Here is a 22865-nt window from a genome sequence, read left to right on the forward strand (position 1 = left end):
ACGGGCTCAGTAGTTGTGGCTCATGGGCTCTAGCGCGCAGGCTCAGCAGTTGTGGCACACGGGCTTAGTTGCTCCGCGGCATGTGGGATCTTCCTGGACCAAGGCTTGAACCCATTTCCCCTGCATTGGCAGGTAGATTCTTAACCACTGCGCCACCAGGGAAGTCCTCTGATTGACTTTTGATGAGAGGCTTATTTTTGAAACCAGTGTTTGTTTCTTTTTTGACCATGTTTTAATACATGGAAATCTATCCAGATGAGCAGTCAGACAGGCCCCTTGTTGAACTTTAGTTTCAGCTACTCTTGAGGATTACTGTCTTATCTTTTTTATTCTTCTTATTATTATTGAGGTGTAGTTGACTTATTATATTAGTTTCAAGTGTTCAAACTACAGTATTGTAGTTTGATATTTTTATGGATTATACTCCAAATAAAGTTATTAAAATATTGACTGTATTCCCTGTGCTGAACATTACATCCTTGTAACTTATTTATTTTACATCTAGTAGTTTGTATCTCTTAATCCCCTTCACATATTTTGCTCCTCTCCCCACCCCTTTCCCCCCAAGGTAACACTAGTTTGTTCTCTGCATGTGTGAGTCTGTTTCCGTTTTGTCTTATATGACATCCAAACTGACAGAAACCTAATTTTTTTGTGTGGACAGCTATGCTCCACAGACAATCCATTAGCTTCTAGCAGCAGAGTTGTTGTTGTTGTTGTTGTTAGATTCTTTTTTCCTCTGACTTTTATTGTTTTAGGTCTCACATTTAGGTCCTTGATCCATTTTGAGTTAATTTTCATGTATGCCAGGTAAATGCAACTTATGGTCAGGTAAGGGTGCAACTTATGGATAGTCATGCTCCACGGACAATCCACTAGCTTCTAACAGCAGGTTTAAAAAAAATTAATTTTGTAGATATTTATAGAAATGTGCCAGGCACTGTACAAAGTACAAAGAATGTAGCAATAAGCATGAGAAATCTGGTCCTTGTCCTCACGGAGCTCACAACCTGATGAGGGCAAGATTTTTACTTGTGAGCCAGAATTTTATTTAGGAAGGAAATGTTGGGGATAATGTGTTTTTCCTTATTTCCAGGGGGAGTGGGGACATGTCTCTAGGAGCAAATAGGTGTACAAGTGCTCCTGTGACACTTGGGCATTGATTGCCAAGGACTGTGAATATACACATATGTGGGCTTCCTTGCCTGAGGTTTTGGATCTTTCAAAATCTTCAGAATACTGAAGAGATCTTGGTGGGTATGATCTTGACCATAGGCTAAAGCTCAAAGTGGATGGGAGTCTTCTCTGCTTCTTCACAGTACTCCTGGAGATTCTTAGGAGAGAGGCTTCTCCATGTTCATTTAGGTATAATCCAAATTGGTATAGTGGAACAAATACTAGCCTGGAAGTCAGAAACCTGGAACCTAGTTACAGATTTCTCCTGAATTCTCCTTGTGTGGCCTTGGCAATCCATGTCCTCTGGATTTCTTGTATCTTTAAAACAGGGATAATAATACATGTTCTACCTACTGCAAAAGGAGCTGTGAAGATCAGGTGAGGGAACTGTACTCGTGTAATGAATTAGCTGGATTCTTATTTGATCTACACAAAAACCAGCAAGGCAGGCATACAGGTTTCATTATTTTTATTTATTCGTTATCTACCTCAGCTAAGTTTGTTCTTTTTTTTTTTTTTCCCAAGTAAAATCTCATTTCTCTGAAACTGACTTTTAAGACCCATTCTCCTGCCTCTGAAACGAAGAAATGATAATCAAGGAGTCTAAGATACATTAGTGATTATCCCCCTCTTCTTGACTCCTTCCTCCCATCTTATACTTTACAGAGAAGAAAACAGAGGCTCAGAAAAGAGGGGAAATTTTGTGCAAATTCATACATTGAAGTAGGGGTAAACAATAATCTAGGTCTGGTGACTCCAAATAATTACCTGAGGATCTTGTTAATAATCCAGATCCCTGGACCCCACCCAGCCTATTGAATCAGAATTTTCAGAGGGTAAGACTTCTGACTTGTATTTTTAAAACCTCCTCAGATGTTTCTGATGTGGTGGGCAGTGGCAGGGTGTCTTTGAAAAATAATTCGATTAGTAATCTAATGCCTAAAAGAATTTTGAAAAATTATGTAGCTCTTCACACATTTTAAAGGTCACATTTAAACATTTTATTGTAATATTAAATAATTGCAAAGAATTTAATTTCCAATGTGTTTTTTATTGTATACATGTATATATTTTATATATCTTTTTCAAAATCTTGAAACTGCAAATTTAGCTCATATAATTTATAGAAAATGTTTATCATATTACCTAATTTGAACAGCCAGTTCTCACTGTCAACATAGCCAAATCAGATTTACTTTGTTAGAAAATGCCTAACTTCTTTTTCAGTTAAAACAGTTATGCTAATATATGACCTGTGATAACTATTTAACTTCTGAATTATAATTCTAGGAGAAATAAGGCAAGTAGACTTGCCATGAGTTTGTCAATTAAGATGTTGCTCCTTTCAATATTGATTTCTTACGGAAGCTCTCTGATTTGCTTTCTTGGGGCTCTCCCTCTGAAGTTATGCATTTTCAAACTGTCCCTTTGTTTGGCACTCTGGAGGTTTTTTTTTAACCTCAGCATTGTATAGGCATAATAAGGTTTGGGATAAGAGAGAGAGATGGCATTTTTTTATAAAGTGGGAGAAAGAAAGTGGGAAAGGAGAGCCAACTTAGATCAATGTTAGGAAAGATTACATATGAAAGTTGAGTCTCTGGACACTTATTCTCTTAAAACTTTTCCTGCTCAGGTACTTACAGGAATAGAGTACTCTAGCTTGAAAACTACTGATTTAAACTATGATATCTACCTAAATAACAAAGAACCATTGAAGTGAATATTTTTGCATGTGTCTGTTATACTTGAGAGACTTGATGTACATGTAGTATGTTGTTCCTGGCTGTTCATCCCACTTTCTTTTTCTAACCCAGGCATATTCCTGTTTAAGGCAGCATTCCAAATGCTGTGATAATAAAGGAGCTAAGAGGGCTGCCCTCATTCGCTTGTTTTGAGGAAGGCTAGCATAGTTGTTCCATCCAGGAACAACTGGATGGTAGGAATGAATGTGTATGATTTCCCTACTGTAAGCAGGCATGTAGGCAACGGGAAAAGGGTTACCTTCTATACTGGCCCAGGTCTGCCTTCTCAACAGAGAAGACGTGTGGAATCCAACTGTCACCAAAGCCACTTTGGCCAGGGGGAACAGGCACAAGGTCTCTGGAGCAAAGCCTGAAAATAGCTGGCAGGAGAACAGGGTGTAATTATAGCTCAAACTGCAAAGCACGTGTCCCACAGCCTGAACCGCATATCCAAGGGCTTCTTCCAGTCTCTTCTATGGCATAGAGTCCAGAACTGAGCCCACTGTAGGGGCTCAAGAAACTCTTCTTGATATGTTTCCAAATCCCATTCCATAAGTTTTAAATATTTTTCCTCTGTGTCTGTTTCCCGCTGCCTGTTTAGCATCTGTCTTCTTCATTTGTATCCTCTATTATCCCCTCTTTCCTTCCATGTTTTCTCTCTCTGATCAGCCTAGATCTGGCTGATCATGTGAGCAGAGTTTATGTGTTCATACTTTTATCCATTCATTTCACAATTATGTATTAAGTGCCCACTGTGTGTCAAACTTTGTGCTAGGCACTGAGGAGGAAACAGATAAAAGGATGTCCTGCCTGCCTTTAAGGAACTCACAATCCAGTGAGGGAAACAGGTGTATACATATGACTATAATGCTAAAAATAAAACAAATAAGTGCCAAGTCTTTAGGCAAATAGAAAGAGACAGTATGAATGAATGAACAGTATGAATGAATGAATGAATAGTGCTATGGTACAATCTTTGAGGAAAGGAAGATTTGTATAGATGTCTGCTTTTTTTCCCAAATTAATCTGTGTGCTTTTTGCAATTCTAATCAAAATCACAGTAAGTTTAAAAATTTTTCAGATATAATTCATAGCATATAATTTACCCATTTAAAGTACAATTCAGTGACTTTTGGCATATTCAAAGAGTTGTGCAACCATCATCACAATCAATTTTAGAACATTTTCACCACCCCAAAAAGAAACCGCATACTCATTAGCAATCACTCTTCATTTTCTTCCAACTTTTCTTGCCTCAGCCCTAGGCAACCACTAATCTACTTTTTGTCTCTATGGCTTTGGCTCTTCTGCACATTTCACATGAATAGAATCATACAATATGTGGTCTTTTGTGTCTAGCTTCTTTCATTTAGCATAATCTTGTCAAGGTTCATCCATGTTGTAGCATGTATCAGTACTTCATTACTTTTTATGCAGAATAATACTCCATTGTATGGATATACCATATTTTATTTATCCGTTCTTCAGTTGATGTATATTTGGATTGTTTTCACTTTTTGATATCATGAATAATGCTGCTACAAACTTTGTGTACAAGTTTTTGTATGGATGTATGTTTTCAATTCTCTTGGGTGATCATAGCTATACTAAAATCCACATTTGGTGGACTTTAACCCCACAGTTCTCAGGACTCCTACACTTTGATTTTCTTTTTTATGCTAATTATGGTTTTGGAAACAACATTGCCCTTTTGGAGGCCATGTCATTTAGCAGGAGAATGCCCTGAACTAGAGACATATAGACTCTAGAGCTAGCCACGGGTGACTGTTAATATTTAAAATAGATTAAATTAAATTAAAATTCAGTTCCTCCACCATATTTCAAGTGTTCAATAGCTATATGTGGCTTGTGGCTACCATATTGGATAGCTCTGCTTTAGAATAATGCTGCTACTAATGTGCTAAGTAACTTCGAGGCCATCACTTCCCATCTGTGCATTAGGTTTCTCATCTGTAAATAAGGGTGGTGAACATCAAAAGCCCTATCCTCCTCTGGCATTCTAAGTGATTTATGATTCAGTCTTTGGTATTTGCCTCCTTCCACCTCCTCCTCCAGCCTTTTTCCCTGTTCAGCCAGGAGTACCCAGAGGGAATATTAAGCTGCTAATTGGTCAAGTTATGTTGCTCCCACTCCCTGCTCCCTTGGTGAAAGGGAAGATGACTTGAGGGTATACCTGTATCTAAGTGCTTCACATTTGTGTAGTGCTTTATGGATCATAGAACACATTATTTCTTAATTTTACAGAATCAAAGAATCTCAAAGTTGGAAGGGCCTTAAAGGTCATCTCAAACTTCACTGAACATGAATCACATGGTTGCTTATAAAATGAAAATTCCAAGGACCCCACTCCCTCAAGAATGATCAGGTAGATTTCAGGGTTTCCCTGGTCCAACCTGCACACTCCTATGCTTCTGGACAGCTCTGACATTTAGAAAGGCTTTCCTTATATTGAACTCTCCCAATTGACCTAGCTCTTCCATTTATAATTACAAAATGCTAGTCTGCTTCTTTCCCATAATTATCCTTCAGGTTCATTCATTCAGCAAGTATTTATTGAGCATCTACTATATACAGGGTTCCTTGCAAGGTACGGGGGGTTCAGCAGTGAACAAGACTAAAATGGTCTCTGCCTTCAGGAAGCTTACAGTCTAGTAGGGGAGACAGACAATTAGCAAAAAAAAAAAAAAGTAAGTAAATAATAAAATAATTACAGCTTGAGAAAAATGCTATGAAAAAAATAAACACTTTTATGATGAAGAATAACAGGAAGGACTAATGCTACTTGGGGTGGTCATGGAAAGCCTTACTAGGAAGTGACAGTTAAACTGAGATCTGAAACATGAGGTAGAGCAAACCATTCAAAGAGTTCAAGAAAGATAGGAAAAGAACATGGCATGTTCTGTCGGTCAGAAGGCTAATGTGTTTGGAGTCTATTAAGCAGAATGGGACAATGACATAAGATGAGTTGGAGAAGATACAAGGCATAGTAAAAGTTTGGATTTTCTTCTACATGCAATGGAAGCCACTAAAGGGTTTTAAGCAGGAGGTGCTGTAGTCTGGTTTGTGTTTATAATAGGTCATTTTGGTTTATGTGTGGATTGGAAGGGGGCAAGAGTGAAGTGGAAGACCAGTTAGGGGCCACTGTGGTCATCCAGGCAAGAGATGAAGGTGGCTTCTGCTAGGGTTGAGGCAACAGAGATACAGATATTTGAGACTTACTATCATGCCTCTCAGTATCTTCTCACCTCCAGGCTAAACAGATCAGTCCAGTCTTCCTTTTATAACAGGTTTGACTCCTCTCATCGGGATGTTTCTCCTCTGGAAGACCTAACCCACTAGGTCAGATCCTGCCTTCTGATGCTTCTGTGAAGAACCCAGTTTTCCCCACCTATTTTTTTCCTCAGCTTTTTCCTCCTATCTTGTGCCTTACTTTTCTGCTAGTCTAGGGAACTAAAATCTCCAATCCAATGACTATCCTTCTCATATTAAGAGGAGAGCTCTAGTATTCCCTGTCATTAATCAATCATAAGTTTTTCAATGATTTGACCATGAACCTTAAGTACTTACTGTGCCTACTGTGCTTAGAGGAGACAGAAACGAAGAAGACATGATCCCTGCCCTTCAAGAACCCAGGGTATAAGGGGAAATATAAGGCCCCAATAAATGCAATACAAGGTAAACCAATAGATCACAAGGAAAGTGAGATAAAGGGACTCGGAAGGAAGAAAGAACTTTCAGCTTTGAGGTAGGTGGGGAAAAAGAGAAACTAGGGAAGACTTCATGGAAGATGTTACCTTGGAGCACCTGGGGCTGCGGGGTGGACCAGAAGTGCTCTTTTATATGGAGTGGTCAAGGATGACCTCACTGAGAAGCCAACATTTGAGCGATAACTCAAAGATAGGGAATAAGTCATGTGGCTATCTGGGGGAAGAATGCTCAAGAAGAGGGCAAAAGCTCTGAGGCAAAGTGTGCTTGGTGTTCTTGCCAAACAGTGTGGAGGCTGTGTGGCTGGAACAGAGAGAGAGGGAGAGGACGAGAGAATGGGAGTACTTGAGGACAGAGAGGTAATGAGGGAATAGATCATGTAGGAACTAGTAGGCCAGTGTGAGGACTTGCATTTTGAGCAGAGGAATGATATGATCTGACTTACCTAATGGTGACTTTGGACTATGATAATAGAAGTAGATGTGAAGGAAAGTAGTCTAATTCTACATATATTTTGAATCAGTAATGGATTACAGTAAAATTTGGAGAGTATAAGGGTAAGGTAGTTGCAGAAGTTTTCCTGGAAGAAAAAGATGAGAAGATTATATACTTTGAGTTGTTCCATACCATATGGCCTCCATGTGAGAGGGAAGTAGTTGGGTCTACAGCAAGTGTTCCCAATCTGTAGCCCATCAGCTAAATCTCTCATTAATTGTTTTGTTTGACCACAGTGTTTAAAACTTTTAAAAATTAATTGTCATAAAATAGATAACTAATGAGAACCTACTGTATAGCACAGGGAACTCTACTCAGCGCTCTGTGGTGACCTAAATGGGAAGGAAATCTAAAAAAGAGGGGATATATGTATACGTATAACTGATTCACTTTGCTGTACCAAAGAAACTAACACAACATTGTAAAGCAACTATACTCCAATAAAAGTTAATTTAAAAAAATTAATTGTCAACACTTAAAAATTTAGAAACAGATTTCAGGCTTCTTTGAAAAACTGAAAAAATTGGCAACATTGAGACCTTATTCCCAGAGGGCAAAGTTAATAGACACTAAGTTTAAGTACTAGATGCCTCTTCTTGCCAGAGCATGTGTTCTCCAGTTTTCCAGTCCCTGCCTCTCCCTATTGTCCCCCCAAAACTAAGTGTCATTGCACATATGCTGCTATTTTCTTTTATGGATATATTAAAAGGTTTTATTTACTTATTCAAATTTTAAAATTATGAAACATTCCAAACATATCATTTTCTACACTTGACACATATTGATATTTCACCTAGGCTTTTTTAAATTGAAGTATAATTTACTTACAATATTATATTGGTTTCAGGTGTATAACATAGTGGTTCAATAGTTTTGTTTTTTTTTTCCTTGTGGGATTTTTTTTTTTTAATTCAAACAGAAAGTCACAAAAATTATAATCATCCTCATCAGTTCACTCAGTCCCATGTAATTAATTTCTTTTTTCATCTTGATCTTTTGTTAGCCCTTTTATGAGTTCATCAGTTTTTCATTAGAGTTCTGAAAATGCTTATTCATTCAGTTCAGCAGTACAGTCAGTTACCAGAAACCTGTACTTGTCAGAGTCTTTTCCATGAATTCCTTGAAGATGAAACCCTTATGATTCGATAGTTTTATACATTACAAAAATGATCACCACAATAAGTCTAGCTACCATCTGTCACCATACAAAGTTATAGTATTATTGACTATATTCCCTGTGCTGTACATTACATCCCCAAGACTTTTTTATTTTATAACTGCAAGTTTGTACCTCTTAAGCTCCTTTGCCTGTTTCACCCATCCTTCCCCCCTGCCCAGCACCCCCCAGCAACCTTTAGTTTGTTCTCTGTATCTATGAATCTGTTTCTGTTTCATTATGTTTGTTTGTTTTGTTTTTAGAGTCCACATATAAGTGAAATCATATGGTATTTGTCTTTCTCTGTTTGACTTACTTCATTTAGCATAATACCCTCTAGGTCCATCCATGTTATCACAAATGGCGAGATTTCGTTCTTTTTTTTTTTTTTTTCCAAATATTTTTCCCATTCTGTGGGTTGTCTTTTCAATTTCTTTTTTTTTAATTAATTAAATTAATTTATCTATTTATTTTTGGCTGCATTGGGTCTTCATTGCTGCGCACAGGCTTTCTCTAGCTGCGGCGAGCGGGGGCAGCTCTTCGATGCGGTGCTCAGGCTTCTCACTGCAGTGGCTTCTCTTGTTGCGGAGCACGGGCTCTAGGTGTGCGGGCTTCAGTAGTTGTGGCACATGGGCTCAGCAGTTGTGGCTCGTGGGCTCTAGAGCACAGGCTCAGTAGTTGTGGCGTACGGGCTTAGTTGCTCTGTGGCATGTGGGATCTTCCCGGACCAGGGCTTGAACGCATGTTCCCTGCATTGGCAGGCGGATTCTTAACCACTGCGCCAGCAGGGAAGCCTCTGAACCCTATTGATTTTTGAGTTTGCAGCTCCCAGTGTAGAAGAAAGAGGCCTGGACCCTGAGTCCTGGTCCCTGATCTGCCACAAACTATTGTACAATGTGACCTTGAGCACAGCAAATAGCCTCTTTGGAGTTAGGAGACTAAATTGGATGTTCTTTTATTTTTATTTTATTTTTTTAACATCTTTATTGGAGTATAATTGCTTTACAATGTTGTGTTAGTTTCTGCTGTATAACAAAGTGAATCAGCTGTATGTATACATATATCCCCATATCCCCTCCCTCTTGCGTCTCCCTCCCACCCTCCCTATCCCACGCCTCTAGGTGGTCACAAAGCAAAAATCTCTTAACATCCTAGAGGGCTGAGACTAGTACTTTGTCCCCTCCCCTCTCCCAACCAGCCAGGGGCCCCAGCTGGGTGTGTATGTCAGAGAAAGAAGACACTGGAAGGAGTAAGGTGCCTATATCAATAATGTATAACTTAAGCCCAGAGCCAGGGAGAGGGATGTACACTCTGTGTGTGTAACTGGAAGTGGGCTCAAGTAAGCGGTTCTTGTATAGGTTTGTGCTTATATATTCCTGGGCACCTTCTATGTACCAGGCTCTAGTCTAAGTGCTAGGGGTGTAGCAATGAACAAAACAGACAAGGTCTTTGTTTTCATGGAGTTTATATTCCAGTGAAAGATGCAGATAATATACAAATGAATAAAATACATGAGATAATTTCAAATCATAGAAAGTTCCATGAAGAAAATGAAACAGAATAATGTGATAGTTTCTGGTGGGGCAAGCTGTACACATACGTGGATACATAAATGTGTGGTACATACATACACTTGCCTAGGTTCATATACTTATGCTCTTTGTGCCTATGTGTGCAAATAAGCAGCTTGTATTTCTACAGTGTTTTTGTATTAGTATATATGATTTTATGTATGTGAATGCATACAGGTCAGCTGGTATGCATGGGTGTGTTGTATATGTTGGCATTTAGCTGTAACTAGAGATGTTCTGGTGTGCCACTCATCAGTGAGCCAGTTTTGGAAATGGCTTTTTCGCATCTGGCCTTCAGGGCCATTTGCCAGCTTCCTGTCTCCCCGTTCCTTCCCACTTTAGATAGCTCTCTGTGCTTGTCTCCTCTCAGCCCTAGGAGGGCTAAGCCAAGGAGAGGATAGTAACTAACTCATCTATCCAGGAACTGGAAAGAAGCTGATAATCTTCTGTGAAATCTCCAAAGGCCTGGCTTCCCTGCTAGTCGCTGTCCTTCACAGCATGAGGAGAAAGAGTCCTGACTTGAAATCAGAATACCTGAGGATCTGTTCTTGGCTCTGCCACTTATTATTGTGTGACCTGGACCAAGTTACTACGTCTCTCTGAGTTTCAGTTACCTCCTTCATAAGTACTCTGGGTAGTAAGGAAGAGGGAGCAAAATGACCTTTATGGGGGCTATGTGGTGCTGGAGCCTGAAGGAGGTGGGAAGGCATTCTGAGCAGGGGCAATGGCATGATTAAGAGTGTGGACGTGGGACTTTGTGTATAAGGGAAGCCAGGCGGAACCTACTTAGAATAAAATTCAGACTTCTTACCATGCCTACAAGGCCCTATGTGTTCTGGATGCTGCCTACCTCTGATTCTTTTTTTTTTTTTTTTTTTAAATAAATTTATTTATTTATTTATTTACTGGCTGCAATGGGTCTCCATTGCTGCTCACGGGCTTTCTCTAGTTGTGGCGAGCAGGGGCTACTCTTCATTGTGGTGCGCGGGCTTCTCATTGCGGTGGCTTCTCTTGTTGTGAAGCACAGGCTCTAGGCATGCGGGCTTGCGGTAGTTGTGGCGCACGGGCTTACTCGCTCTGTGGCATGTGGGATCTTCCTGGACCAGGGCTCGAACCTGCGTCCCCTGCACTGGCAGGCGGATTCTTAACCACTGCGCCGCCAGGAAAGCTCCCTACCTCTGATTCTTACCCCCCTTCTTGCTCACTATGCTCCAGCCATACTGGCTTCCTTTCTGTTCTTTGAATAGGCCAAGCTCTTTACCACCTCAGTGCCTTTCCAAATTTTGATGTTCTCTTTGCCCAGGATACTCTTCCCAAGACCTTACATAGTTGCCTACTTCTCATTACTTGGGTCTTAGCTCAAATATCATCTCTCCAGAGAGAGGCTTTCCCTGACCATCTTACTTAAAGTAGCTATCCTCTAATATTTATGAATATTTAAAATGTACATATCCTTTGATTCAACAATTTCACTTCTACTAATTCATCCTACAGGTATATTTTCAAGTGAGTAAATGACATATTAAAAAAGATATTCATTGAAATATTTATTTGTTAAATATAAATTATGGCATACACAAACAGTGGAACATTATGCAGATGACAAAGAAAATGAAATAGCACTGTAAGTCTTAATGGAAGATAATGTCAAGATATATTGTTAAATTTCAAAATAAAGCGAGATGATCAAGCTCTGTACTTAAGATTTGTGCAGTTTATTGGATGTGTATTATATTTAATAAAAAACAAGATACAGAGTAGTGTGTATTGTATGCCATCATTTGTATAGAAAAAAAAGAGAATACATAAACATAAATGCATGTATATATGCTTGTCTAATAGGCCTGTCCTATCGTTGAAGCAGCTCTTTCCCACCTCCCCATTCTGTGCTTGGTTGGGGACTGTGAGTACTTATTTCTCTTCTGAACAGCATTAAAATTCAGTTTTTTAAATTCATTTTTAAAATTTCCATCTTCAACGATATCCCAAGGACCTTATGAAAGATAGCCTTCTAGCAAAGTGATTTCTTGGTTACTCCTCACTAGTTCAGTTGCCCTATACCCTTCATCTTACTAGGAGTGGCCCTGTCTGCATACTGACTATTTCTGGAAAGTTACACAACATAGTAGTTACAGTGGTTGCCAGGAGGCAGGGTGATTGGAGGATAGGGGTGGGAGGGACACTTCTCATTACATATCTTTTTATGCAGTACCATTTGTATGTATTACTTATTTGAAAATCATAAAATTGAAAAATAATACTGAGGGGAATATTCTTATAGTTAAATCTTTGCATACAGTCTGAAAGTTCCTTAAGATGTCTTTTTGAAAATTATTTCTCAGTCATTATTATGTCATTCTTTATATCCTTCATAATGCTTATAATCTGAAATTATCTTGGTTATATTTTTTACTTGTGTATTTCCTGCACTATCATTGGAATATAAGCTCCATGTTGTCAGGGATCTTGCTTATCTTGTTCCTCAGTGCCTTATTTCTATACATATATATAGCACATAGGAGTTGAATAAGCAAATGAATAAATGAAAGAATGACTGAAAGAAACCAGGCTGAAGCCTAGACAGGAGTAGGAGGCAAGGCTGAGGAGGTAGAAATCAGCTGATAGAGGGTAGTGATTCTTAACTTTAAATGTGCATCAGAATTACCTACTGATTCTTTTTTTTTTTAATTCTTATTGGAGTATAGTTGATTTACAATGTTGTGTTAGTTTCAGGTGTACAGCAAAGTGAATCTGTTATACATATACATATATCCACTCTTTTTTAGATTCTTTTCCCATGTAGGCCATTACAGAGTACTGAGTAGAGTTCCCTGTGCTATACATTAGGTCCTTATTAGTTATCTATTTTATATATAACCTACTGATTATTTATACCAGCTTGTAGTAAAGAAGCAGATTCTTGGACGTTGTGATTGTGATTCTAAGTTTGGGCTCAGGAATCTACATTTTAACAAGTTCCCTAGGTGACTTGGGTACAAGTCATCTGGAGACCACACTTGAGTAACACCAGTGCAGTGCTGACATCACTTTCAGGAAGAATCACATCCATGATATAAGTTCTCCTTAATACATGCCTAGGATGGAAGAGAGAAAACCATCATCCCATTTTATCAAATTAAATGAGGTTCAGAGATGGCAGTGCATTTTCCTGTGACACACAGCTTGTGAATAAAGTATACCTTGTAAAGCCAATGTATCTGACCAGTCAGCTCAAGGTGTGGTGGCAGATGGCTCACCCTCACGGGACATTCCCAGGCCTTGGTGTTACTGAATGGATTTTATGACTGTTCCTATTTTTTTGTTTGGGGAAGAGGTCATACTCCCTAATGACTGGCTCTTTCTGATGTATCTCAGGGAGGGCAATGAGCCAGAGGAGACCACCCAGATCACATACCGTGAGCTTCTGGTCCAAGTGTGTCATTTCAGCAATGTTCTCCGAAAACAGGGTGAGTGTGGGGATATGGGGAAAGGACTGGAAAGCCCAGCCTTGGGGTATCTGAGGACTTGGTGGAAGTAGACAAGGAATAGAAGGAATCTGGTAACAGAGGAACTGAAAAGGTCAGCTGCGGGGGCGGGGGTGTGGCAGCGGGTAACTGGATGAGAGGGAGCACGTAGCAGCAGGTGGGGTCCACCATGGTCCATAGTCTGTGTCCTTTACCTGCAGGCATTTGCAAGGGCGACCGAGTGGCCATCTACATGCCCATGATACCGGAGCTCGTGGTGGCCATGCTGGCGTGTGCCCGCCTTGGGGCTCTGCACTCCATTGTGGTAGGAATTTGGGCTGGAAAAGGGCCTGGTGGGGGATAGGGCTCAGGAGAAGTAGGTTGGGCCTGGATGATGGAGGGTCTTAAGAACCAGACTAAGTAGTTTAGAACGTCATAGGTTCCTTATCAATTATCCAGTTTCTTCTATGACCTTGGCTTAGAGACCCTGAAGGTTTTATAAGTGACTCCTTTCCTTGTTCACTCGATCCCTGGGTCGCCCTCTCCTTCAGTCTTTCTTCCCTTCCCTAGTTTGCGGGCTTCTCTTCAGAGTCTCTTTGTGAACGGATCCTGGATTCCAGCTGCAGCCTTCTCATCACTACAGGTGACTACTTCTCTCACCCCTTCTCCAAAACCCCCACACCCAAAGTCTTGGTCTTCAGTCAGCTAGTTGGTGTTTGGGACTGCTCGGCATAAAGGGTAGGGGCAGCCTACCCTTCGTCTCCTGGTTCCACCTCAGCCTACCCTCTGTCAGCTCAAATCAGCTGGAAGAGCCAGAGACAAGAGGCCTACCCAGGAGGACTGTGGACATTGTGCTCACTAGGGATAAAGGGCTAGGAGTGTGGTGCCTTCCTAAGGCTTGGAATGTCTGTTGCTCCCCAAAGATGCCTTCTACAGGGGGGAAAAGCTTGTGAACCTGAAGGAGCTGGCTGACGAGGCCCTGGAGAAGTGTCGGGAGAAGTAAGTGTGTTTGGTCTGCTGGCTACTGCTCTGAGTTGACTAGGCATTTCCCCAGTCCCAGTGCCAGGTCCCCTTTGTCCCTCCTACCCTAGATGGACATGGGTGGGTCTTGCCAAATTCTCTTTTGAGCCAACCAGCCCACCACTTCAGGCTTTTCTTTCCTCCAGGGGTTTCCCAGTGAGATGCTGCATTGTGGTCAAGCACCTGGGGCGGGCAGAACTGGGCACAGGTGACTCTCCCAGCCAGTCCCCCCCGATTAAGAGGCCATGCCCGGATGTGCAGGTGAGTCTGGTACTTCTATGCCCTCCTCTGGGCTCAAAGTGGCTCCCTCTTCCTGCCCAGGAAGTTCCCGATGTCCTTCTTTGTTTCCTCATCATAATGCTGAGGATCTGGGAGCAATCCTAGGAATGGCTCCTCTGGCAGGGCTGGCTGGGAGCTGGGGGACTTTGACCTTGGATGTAGGTAGGGAGCCCCTTGTACCTTGGGAACTTAGCATGAGAGATTGTGAGGAAGACTCCTGTGCTCATTGGGGTATTCTAATGGGCACAAGGGACGTTCAGGGCTTGGGCTTGGGTTAGAAATGGGCTGACTTGGGTGACTATCTGTAGTCATCTTGATTACTGGGCTGTGGTTTGGGGTGGGCTACCTGTGTGGTCCCACCATGGAAGGACCAGGATCTGCCCCTCAAGATATGGCCCTCATTAGCTTTGGATACACGCTTCTGATGGAAAAGCCCAATGGTGGCCTCCAGGTCTAAGGGGCATGAAGGATGAAAGCTCCAGGGTCCAGAAGGACAGAGGGTTCCTGAGACTCTGTGACTTGGGGGGCTCCGAGCGGTCTTAGGGCTAGAGAGACTTCCATCTAGTCTAGGAAGATTGGAGACCCCTGTCCGCATTAGGGGTTCTGAGTGCATAGGGGCTGTGAAGAGGATCAGGAAAATGGAGGCTGGGAGGACCAGTGAGAGAGGGGCCTGAGGGAAAAGAGGCAGCCAGAGGTTTGGGGCACAGTGACCCTTCCCTCCCACTCCCCTATCCTCAGACCCTGCTCATCACCCTTTCCATGGGCTCTTAACAGGGTAAGCTGAAAGAGAAACCCAAGCGCATCTGGCCCCAGGTATCCACCTCTGCACTGCCTTGGGCACTGCTTCCCTACATGCTTGTTTGTGTGTCCATCTGCTCTTTGCCTGTTTGCCCCACTGAGGTGGCTGCCAGACCTAACCCCCTTCTCTCTACTCCTAGGTCCTTTGCCATCTAAGTCACTCTGAAGGGTCATGAAACCAAATGCTGGTTGCTGCCTCTCTGAATTGGCACAGAGCATGGATCTCAGAGAGGTAGCAACAGACATTCCATTTCACTCCTGCTGCTTAGGACCACTGTGGGAGAGAGGACCAAGTAAACTTGTCAGAAAGTTTTTACTGTGCACTTAGCTGAGGCAGAACCAGGAGAGACAGGAGGAGGAACATGTAGAGGAGGTACAGACCTTGACCTTGGGAATTCACCATCAAGTTGGGCAGTTAGATGTGTATTACAAATGAAAACCTAAGTTTTACATAGGGCAGCAGAGAAGAAGGTTCCTAAATATATTTATAAACTACTTTGGGATTTATAAACTCTGATATAATTAAATGCTAAATTGAACAAAAGTTACATTGTAGGTGGTTCTAAGAAGGGAGATCTCTAAGTGGGAACTCAAAGCCAATTAGTACAGGGGAGAGACTGGGCTTGGAGTCCAGAGACCAATTTTTAGCTGTATGACCTTGAATGAGTCACCTCTTCTCTCTGGGCTTCAATTCCCTTATCAGTAATGGAGAGATGAGAGTATATGCTTTAAAGGAACCCGCTTCCCTTACTAAAACAAAACATAAAAGCCACTGTTCCTCTGAGTTTTACCATCCTCCTAGGGTGTCTTACTCTAAATCTGCTATGATCTACCTCTTAGGCTAATGGTAAATATAATCCCCCTTTTCTCTATTCTCATTAGCATGGTGGGGACAGATCTGATTCCCAGGAGACAATGCTTTCATCTTAAAACTCAGGCAGGGACCTAAGACTTTTCTCTTGAAAAAGGAAACAAACTTAGTGGTTAGAGTATAGGCTCTGGAGCCAGACTCCTTGGGTTCAAATCTTGGCTCTGTCACCTGCTATTGTGGGAACTTGGGCAAGTTACTTAGGCTCCCTTGCTTCAGTGTCCCCGTCTCTAAAATAAGGATAAAACTGTAGCTACCTGATAGGGTTTTGTCAATGTATGTAAGGTGTTTGGCACATAGTAACTACTCCATAAATGTTAGCTTTTATCATTTCTAATATAGCAGACAGGCTGGCATTTCTAAAAGGGAATCTAGAAAAGAAATAGACTCTTATAATTCTTAATACCAGAGACCCTCAGGTCACCGGCTCCTGGATTTTTGTTTCTTGAAGGTGAAAATAGCCAGTTACCAAAAAACCAAAGACCATAAAAATTGGCTTACAAAGTCCAGGTCTGAGGACTGCAGTCAAAGCTGCAGAAATCTTGGCAGAGCTCCAAACCCCTTCATCCTTAAGCAATCTTCAAGGGAGGGCCTGGTACAGTTGGCAGGTACCTTCCTCAACCATGTTACCTATGAGCTTCCTCATATTTTTCTCTCACACCTGGCGGCTGCCCTCCCTAAGGCTATTCTGGTCCAATAACAAAGGCCAACTCCTCGATTCTTATTTCAGAAAATTCAAACCTTTTCCTGGTTCAAAGCACTGGGCCCTCATAAGTATACACCTAATTCACAACCAACATTTGTGCCACTAATTGAGCTCACCCTGCTTCCTGGTGCTGGTCATCAGCTCCACACCTGGAGTACCCACCCCACCCCTTCTTACCCACACCCACAAAAGAAACAGTTTTACAAGATTACAAGAGTCCCCTCACTGCCACAGTGTAACTATGCTTTGCCCTTACTTGTACCTAGTGCCTTTTCTATGACAATTCACACCAGCACTGTAGACCAGCGCCGTTTGCCCAAGCACTCTTGACGCACTTCTGCTTAAATACATTAATGTCCTCATCTCAAGCAGATCATCTGGTGGGAAAAAAATTATCCATGTGACAATGTATGTGTAGACCCATATGGCTATTCCAGTAAAAATATAGGGTTTATTTTTGTGTTTTCTAGCTGTGGGCAGCTTCTCTCTCTTCTTTCTTTTTCTTCCTAATGGTGCCTCTCTTGGCCTGGACTTGTAATTCTTATGATGCTTATATGTCAGAAGCTTCAAATTCTCCAGAGTAAGGGGCAGATAGTACAGAGAGAGGGGAGTTGTAATTTTATAATTTATCAAGGTATGTGTTGTCTAAAACTTTGGGGTTTTTAAATATGGACACAGTAAATTACCACAGAGCCATATAATGGGAGTAGGGTGTTTCTCTTACACTATCATGTTTACCTGCCAGCCAGGGCCATAGAACAAGAAGCTAATGAAGATGAAAGAGTTTCGTGACAGCTGAAGCAAACCCCCAGTAGTTCCCATCATCACATTCTTATTTCACCTCCCAGAGGAGTTCAGCAGAACTGAACTAACTTCTCATCTTCATGACATTCATCAGTCTTCCCTACCCCCCAGGACAATCCAAGGCTTCATGTTTACTAGGTAATACGGTTCTCTTCTGATGTTCCCCAAATCCTGTGACTATTAGGGCAAGAATGACTATCCTCATTTTAAAAATGAGTGACTTGAGGTAGAGTGGCTTACCCAAGGTCATATACAGCTAGGAAGTGGCAGAACTGGGAATCTAAATCCAGTGCAACTTTTGGACAAATTCAGGGAATACACTTCGCTCAGGAAAGAGTAGACTCAGAAGACCGGTTTTTCAAACAGGTGATATAACTGGGAAGGTAAAGCAGTTTCAAGGAGAGTTTAGAAAAATGTCAGGATGACATTTCCAGAAGGTAGTTATCAAACACACGTCAGTATAGGGGGACATCCTTCTACTGGGAGAAATCCACCTTGGTCCTTTTCCACCAACTTAAAACAAGGTTTCCTGCTGAATGGAACCTCAAGCAAGTGTCTTTATGAGAAACCCATTGGTACCAGTGGTGTAAAGGCAGGGGCAGAGTTGGGGTAGGAACCTCCAGATGTGGATGATGTCTAGACATGCAGAAAAAGATGCTTGGACTAAGATCTGTTGACTTCTTTTGCTACTAACTAATGGGGCCAGGTACCCACCTTACCTGTGGCTCTGACTAATTCTGCATTTCTGAATTGTGTGGTGTCCACATTCCTGCTGATGAGCCACTAGTCCCATAAGTACATACCTGTGTATGTAGGCTTGTGTGTGCATAATCACTCATCCAACAAAATTTACTGAGTGCCTTTTGAGTTCTAGGCATTTTACTAGGTGTTGGGGATTTGGTGGGAGGAGCGGGAAAGACAGACATGCCACTGCACTCATAGAGGTCACTATCTACTTGGGGAGACAGTAATCAAGCAAAATCAAATAACAGCTAAATAAAATAACTGGAAATATGTGCTGTGTGGGAAAGAAATAAGGTGCTGTGATCAAGAATAATAGCAGGGGTGGGAATTCCCTGGTGGTCCAGTGGTTAAGACTCCACGCTTTCATTGCTAAGGGCCGGGGTTCGATTCCTGGTCGGGGAACTAAGATCCCACAAGCTGCACTGCGTGGCCAAAAAAAAAAAAAGAATAATAGCAGGGGTGAGGGTGGGGATCGGAATCTATCAGATACTGTTCAGGGAAAGCCTTTCCAAGAAGGTGACATTTAAGCTAGGAATTGAAGAATGAGAAAGGACCAACTGAGGGGCCCTCCTTAGCCTGAGGCTGGGTGAGAGTAGCTCTGGAGCAGGGTGCTGGAAGTACCAAAGAAGCCTCCTGTTCCGCTTCTATTCTCTCTGCCCAATTCCACCCTTGCAGGGCCCTTCCTCCCTCCCAGGACCCCCATCTGCCAGTCCCACCCTGGCCCCTCCAGGTGCTAGGTAGGGGTGTCTTTTGCCCCCAGCTTGAGCTGTTCACAGTTCCTCCCTGCCCATTCCTGTCTTCTTCCCCCTGCAGATCTCCTGGAATGAGGGGGTTGACATGTGGTGGCATGAACTCATGCAAGAGGCAGGGGATGAGTGTGAGCCTGAGTGGTGTGATGCTGAAGACCCACTCTTCATCCTATATACCAGTGGCTCCACAGGCAAACCCAAGGCAAGTGTGTGTGTGTGTGTGTGTGTGTGTGTGTGTGTGTGTGTATGTGTACACATACACTGTGTAGAGGTGAGAAGTGAGTTTCTGAGGAAGCATGTAATGACATGAATTCTACTGTACAACCCTGAGTTTCAGAAATGTCATGTTAGGGACTTCCCTGGTGGTCCAGTGGTAAAGAATCCGCCTTACAATGCAGGGTACGCGGGTTCGAACTAAGATCCCACGTGCCACCGGGCAACTAAGACTGTGTGCCGTAACTACTGAGCTCGTGTGCCTCAACTAGAGCCCTTGTGCTGCAACCAGAGCCCTCGTGCCGCAACCTACAGAGCCCACGTGCTCTGGAACCCATGCACCACAGCTAGACAGAAGCCCGCGTGCCACAATGAAAGATCCTACATGCCTCAGTGAAGATCCCACATGTCGCAACTAAGACCCGACGCAGCCAGAAAGTAAATTAAATAAATAAATAAATAATAAATCTTAAAAAAAAAAAGAAATGGCATGTTACCTTTTCTAAATCAAATTGACATAAATCCTCAATCACTGATGGTGAGGCCCAGGGTGAGACATTCAGGTGGGAGCTTTCATGGTGCCCAGAAAAGGAGGAAAGGATCAATCCATGTGGCTGACATCTGTGTTCCCTGCCCATACCCACATGGTTTGGTTGAAGAAGAGCTGCCTGTAAAGTCAAGGCCCAGAGGGGGCACAGGGATCACTCTCGGCCTGCTAGACTACAGCTCTTAGAGTTCAGTCCCTTCCACTTGCCACACTATTAACATCTAGTACCTCCCAGGGCACAGTGTGGGAGCTGGAAGCACTTAAAACTCTGACTCGTCCATTGACTTGAAAGATATGTCACTGTACCTTCCACTCACCCATCCATAAATTATTCTCTCCACATGCTTTGGATATTCCTCAGTGGACCTTTAGAGACACAATTTGGGCCTCTCTTTCCTAGGGATGGTGTATTGATGGAGTAAGCAAAGAAGATTATCTTTTTTTTTTTCCACTCTCACTGTGTCAACATAATTGAGTGTGTGTGCACAAACACATAATAGAGACACTATTAGGTGTGAGTGTACTAGAACTGTTCATGTATGTGAAAGTAATGTGGGTGGTTCAGAAATACCATCTTAGGGTGTGGGTGTGAATGATGGACTGACTATAAATACATGTGGGGTGTGAGATGGGAACATGCAAAGAGGGTGGAAGAGAGATGGATGCTGTGAGAGGGATGCTGTCAGGACCAGAATCCCTGAGGAGGCTTTTCCTCTAGTTCTGTCCAGCCTATTTGGTAGTCAGTGGGGGTGAGCCCAAGGCCCCAGCCTGAGGCCCTGTTTTCTCCCCAGGGTGTGGTACACACAGTTGGGGGCTACATGCTCTATGTGGCCACAACCTTCAAGTACGTGTTTGACTTCCATGCGGAGGATGTGTTCTGGTGCACAGCAGACATTGGCTGGATCACTGGCCATTCCTATGTCACCTATGGGCCACTGGCCAACGGCGCCACCAGTGTTTTGGTAAGAAGGGTGCTGGAACTCAGGGCTACTTGGTTTATTTAGGGTATGGACAAGATGATCCTGGGTGACAACCTCCCAAAGCCACTTGGTCTAGAGGCAGAGGGACTTATACAATGACCTGTTTCCTGGAGAAAGAGGAGTTCTTAGGGGGTTGTATATCCTGACTGGGAAGGTCTCTTGGCTTGTCTGGTAAGGGAGTGAAGCCATGGATTTGTCAGAAAGGGAAAAATGCTGAGCCTGAGGGGATGGTAGGGGAATGGAGGGACTATTGAGAAGGACCAAAAATGACCAGCCATTACTGGGGTCAGTTTGAGGGGATTCCCACATACCCGGACGTGAGCCGCCTATGGAGTACTGTGGACAAGTACAAGGTGACCAAGTTCTACACAGCGCCTACAGCTATCCGCCTGCTCATGAAGTCTGGAGATGAGCCTGTCACAAGGTGAGACCCCTTCCCAACTGCTGCCCCACAGGTGGCCCTCCGAGCTGGTGCTGGCCTTTTGGGCACAGTCTTTTCCATTCCATTGTTCTAACACCCTGGCTTGGAATAGGGGAGGGGGCAGGAGAAGAGCCTGTGCATGTCTTCCTGGCTCCCAGTGGTGCTCAGAGCCTTCCTCTCTCCCCATTCCCCTGCCCAAGGCATAGCCGGGCCTCCTTACAGGTGCTAGGCACAGTGGGCGAACCCATCAACCCTGAGGCCTGGCTGTGGTACCACCGGGTGGTAGGTGCCCAGCGCTGCCCCATTGTGGACACCTTCTGGCAGACGGAGACAGTGAGTAAGGGGTACGGAAGGCTGGGGCTCAGGGACAGTGTGGGAAGACTGACTCAAACCCCTGACCTCTGACTTCTACAGGGTGGCCATATGCTGACCCCCCTCCCTGGTGCCACACCCATGAAGCCTGGTTCTGCTGTGAGTGAGGCTCCCTTGGCTGGTCCTGGGCTGGGCAGGAGTAGAGTCTTGGGGCATTTGGCCTAGGTAGAGGGTGGGGGACTGGACTGATATGTGTGAGGAATTTGGGGCTCTGGGGCTCCTTAGGAGAGGTAGAGAGTTGAGTCAGAGTTGCCTCACTTCTCTCTGTGGGTCCTGTCTCCTGTCTGCTTCTAGACCTTCCCATTCTTTGGTGTAGCTCCTGCAGTCCTGAATGAATCTGGGGAAGAGTTGGAAGGTGAAGCTGAAGGTTATCTGGTGAGATCTTGGCCCTTGCGGGTCAGTGAGGATGGGGCACGGGGGAGGGTCCACAAAGGGGTACTGTACTCTCCTTTAGAGCTTAGAACCTAATCTTTCCCAGTAGCTGCTTTTGGCTAAAGCTCCATGGTTGAGGGTTTATCATCTGCAGAGAGACCCTAGCGGGGAATCCTTCTGGATACTTTGCCTGCCTCTCTGCCTTTTGGCCCACAGAGTTCTTAAGGGCTCTGCTCAAAGATACCTGATGGTGCCTTTTCAGGTCTGGAAGACATCATGGAAAATAATATAGGCTCCAGAGTCAACCTGCCTGGGTTCAAATCCTGGCTCTGCCTCTTCTCTGACCTTAGTTAAGTTACCCAACCCCTCTGAACCTAAATGTTCTCACTTGTAAAACAGGGTTATAATAGTACCTGTGTCTCCTGTGGTTGCTGGATTGATTAGATAATCCATGTGAAGGCTTCATTTAGCACAGAACCTAACAGTTAGTGCCTGATAAATGTTAGCTGTTGTTGTAATCGTTTTATTAACAGTTGTAGGGAGATCATTAGCCCCCACCCTCCACCCCACTTCATTTTTACTAAGAGCAAGTTAGTAACAAGGGCAAGACTTGAATCCAGGTCTTCTGACTCTTAGCCTAGAATTCTGTCCATCCCATCAAT

General features: G+C 43.2%; 2 protein-coding genes across 4 annotated transcripts in view; one reads left to right on the forward strand and one right to left on the reverse strand.

The window, feature by feature from the left end:
- ACSS2 (acyl-CoA synthetase short chain family member 2) overlaps nt 1-22865 on the forward strand; it is a 47602-nt gene that overhangs the window by 20433 nt on the left and 4304 nt on the right. For 2 of the 3 annotated variants that reach the window (XM_007193240.2, XM_057528621.1), the window contains exons 3-14: nt 13242-13333; nt 13552-13655; nt 13901-13973; nt 14254-14329; nt 14497-14611; nt 15404-15442; nt 19363-19500; nt 20850-21020; nt 21329-21462; nt 21660-21792; nt 21874-21930; nt 22126-22206. In XM_007193240.2, the coding sequence (XP_007193302.2) occupies nt 13242-13333; nt 13552-13655; nt 13901-13973; nt 14254-14329; nt 14497-14611; nt 15404-15442; nt 19363-19500; nt 20850-21020; nt 21329-21462; nt 21660-21792; nt 21874-21930; nt 22126-22206 (1213 nt within the window). The remainder of the gene's footprint in view (nt 1-13241; nt 13334-13551; nt 13656-13900; nt 13974-14253; nt 14330-14496; nt 14612-15403; nt 15443-19362; nt 19501-20849; nt 21021-21328; nt 21463-21659; nt 21793-21873; nt 21931-22125; nt 22207-22865) is intronic. The other variant, XM_007193241.2, reaches the window with a different exon arrangement.
- GSS (glutathione synthetase) overlaps nt 11563-22865 on the reverse strand; it is a 51132-nt gene continuing 39829 nt past the window's right edge. Inside the window, exon 15 of the transcript XR_009005331.1 lies at nt 11563-12961. The gene's annotated coding sequence lies outside the window, so the exon portion shown is untranslated. The remainder of the gene's footprint in view (nt 12962-22865) is intronic.

This window comes from Balaenoptera acutorostrata, chromosome 15 (genome assembly GCF_949987535.1).
Source record: "Balaenoptera acutorostrata chromosome 15, mBalAcu1.1, whole genome shotgun sequence".
In the NCBI taxonomy this organism is placed as follows: domain Eukaryota; kingdom Metazoa; phylum Chordata; class Mammalia; order Artiodactyla; family Balaenopteridae; genus Balaenoptera; species Balaenoptera acutorostrata.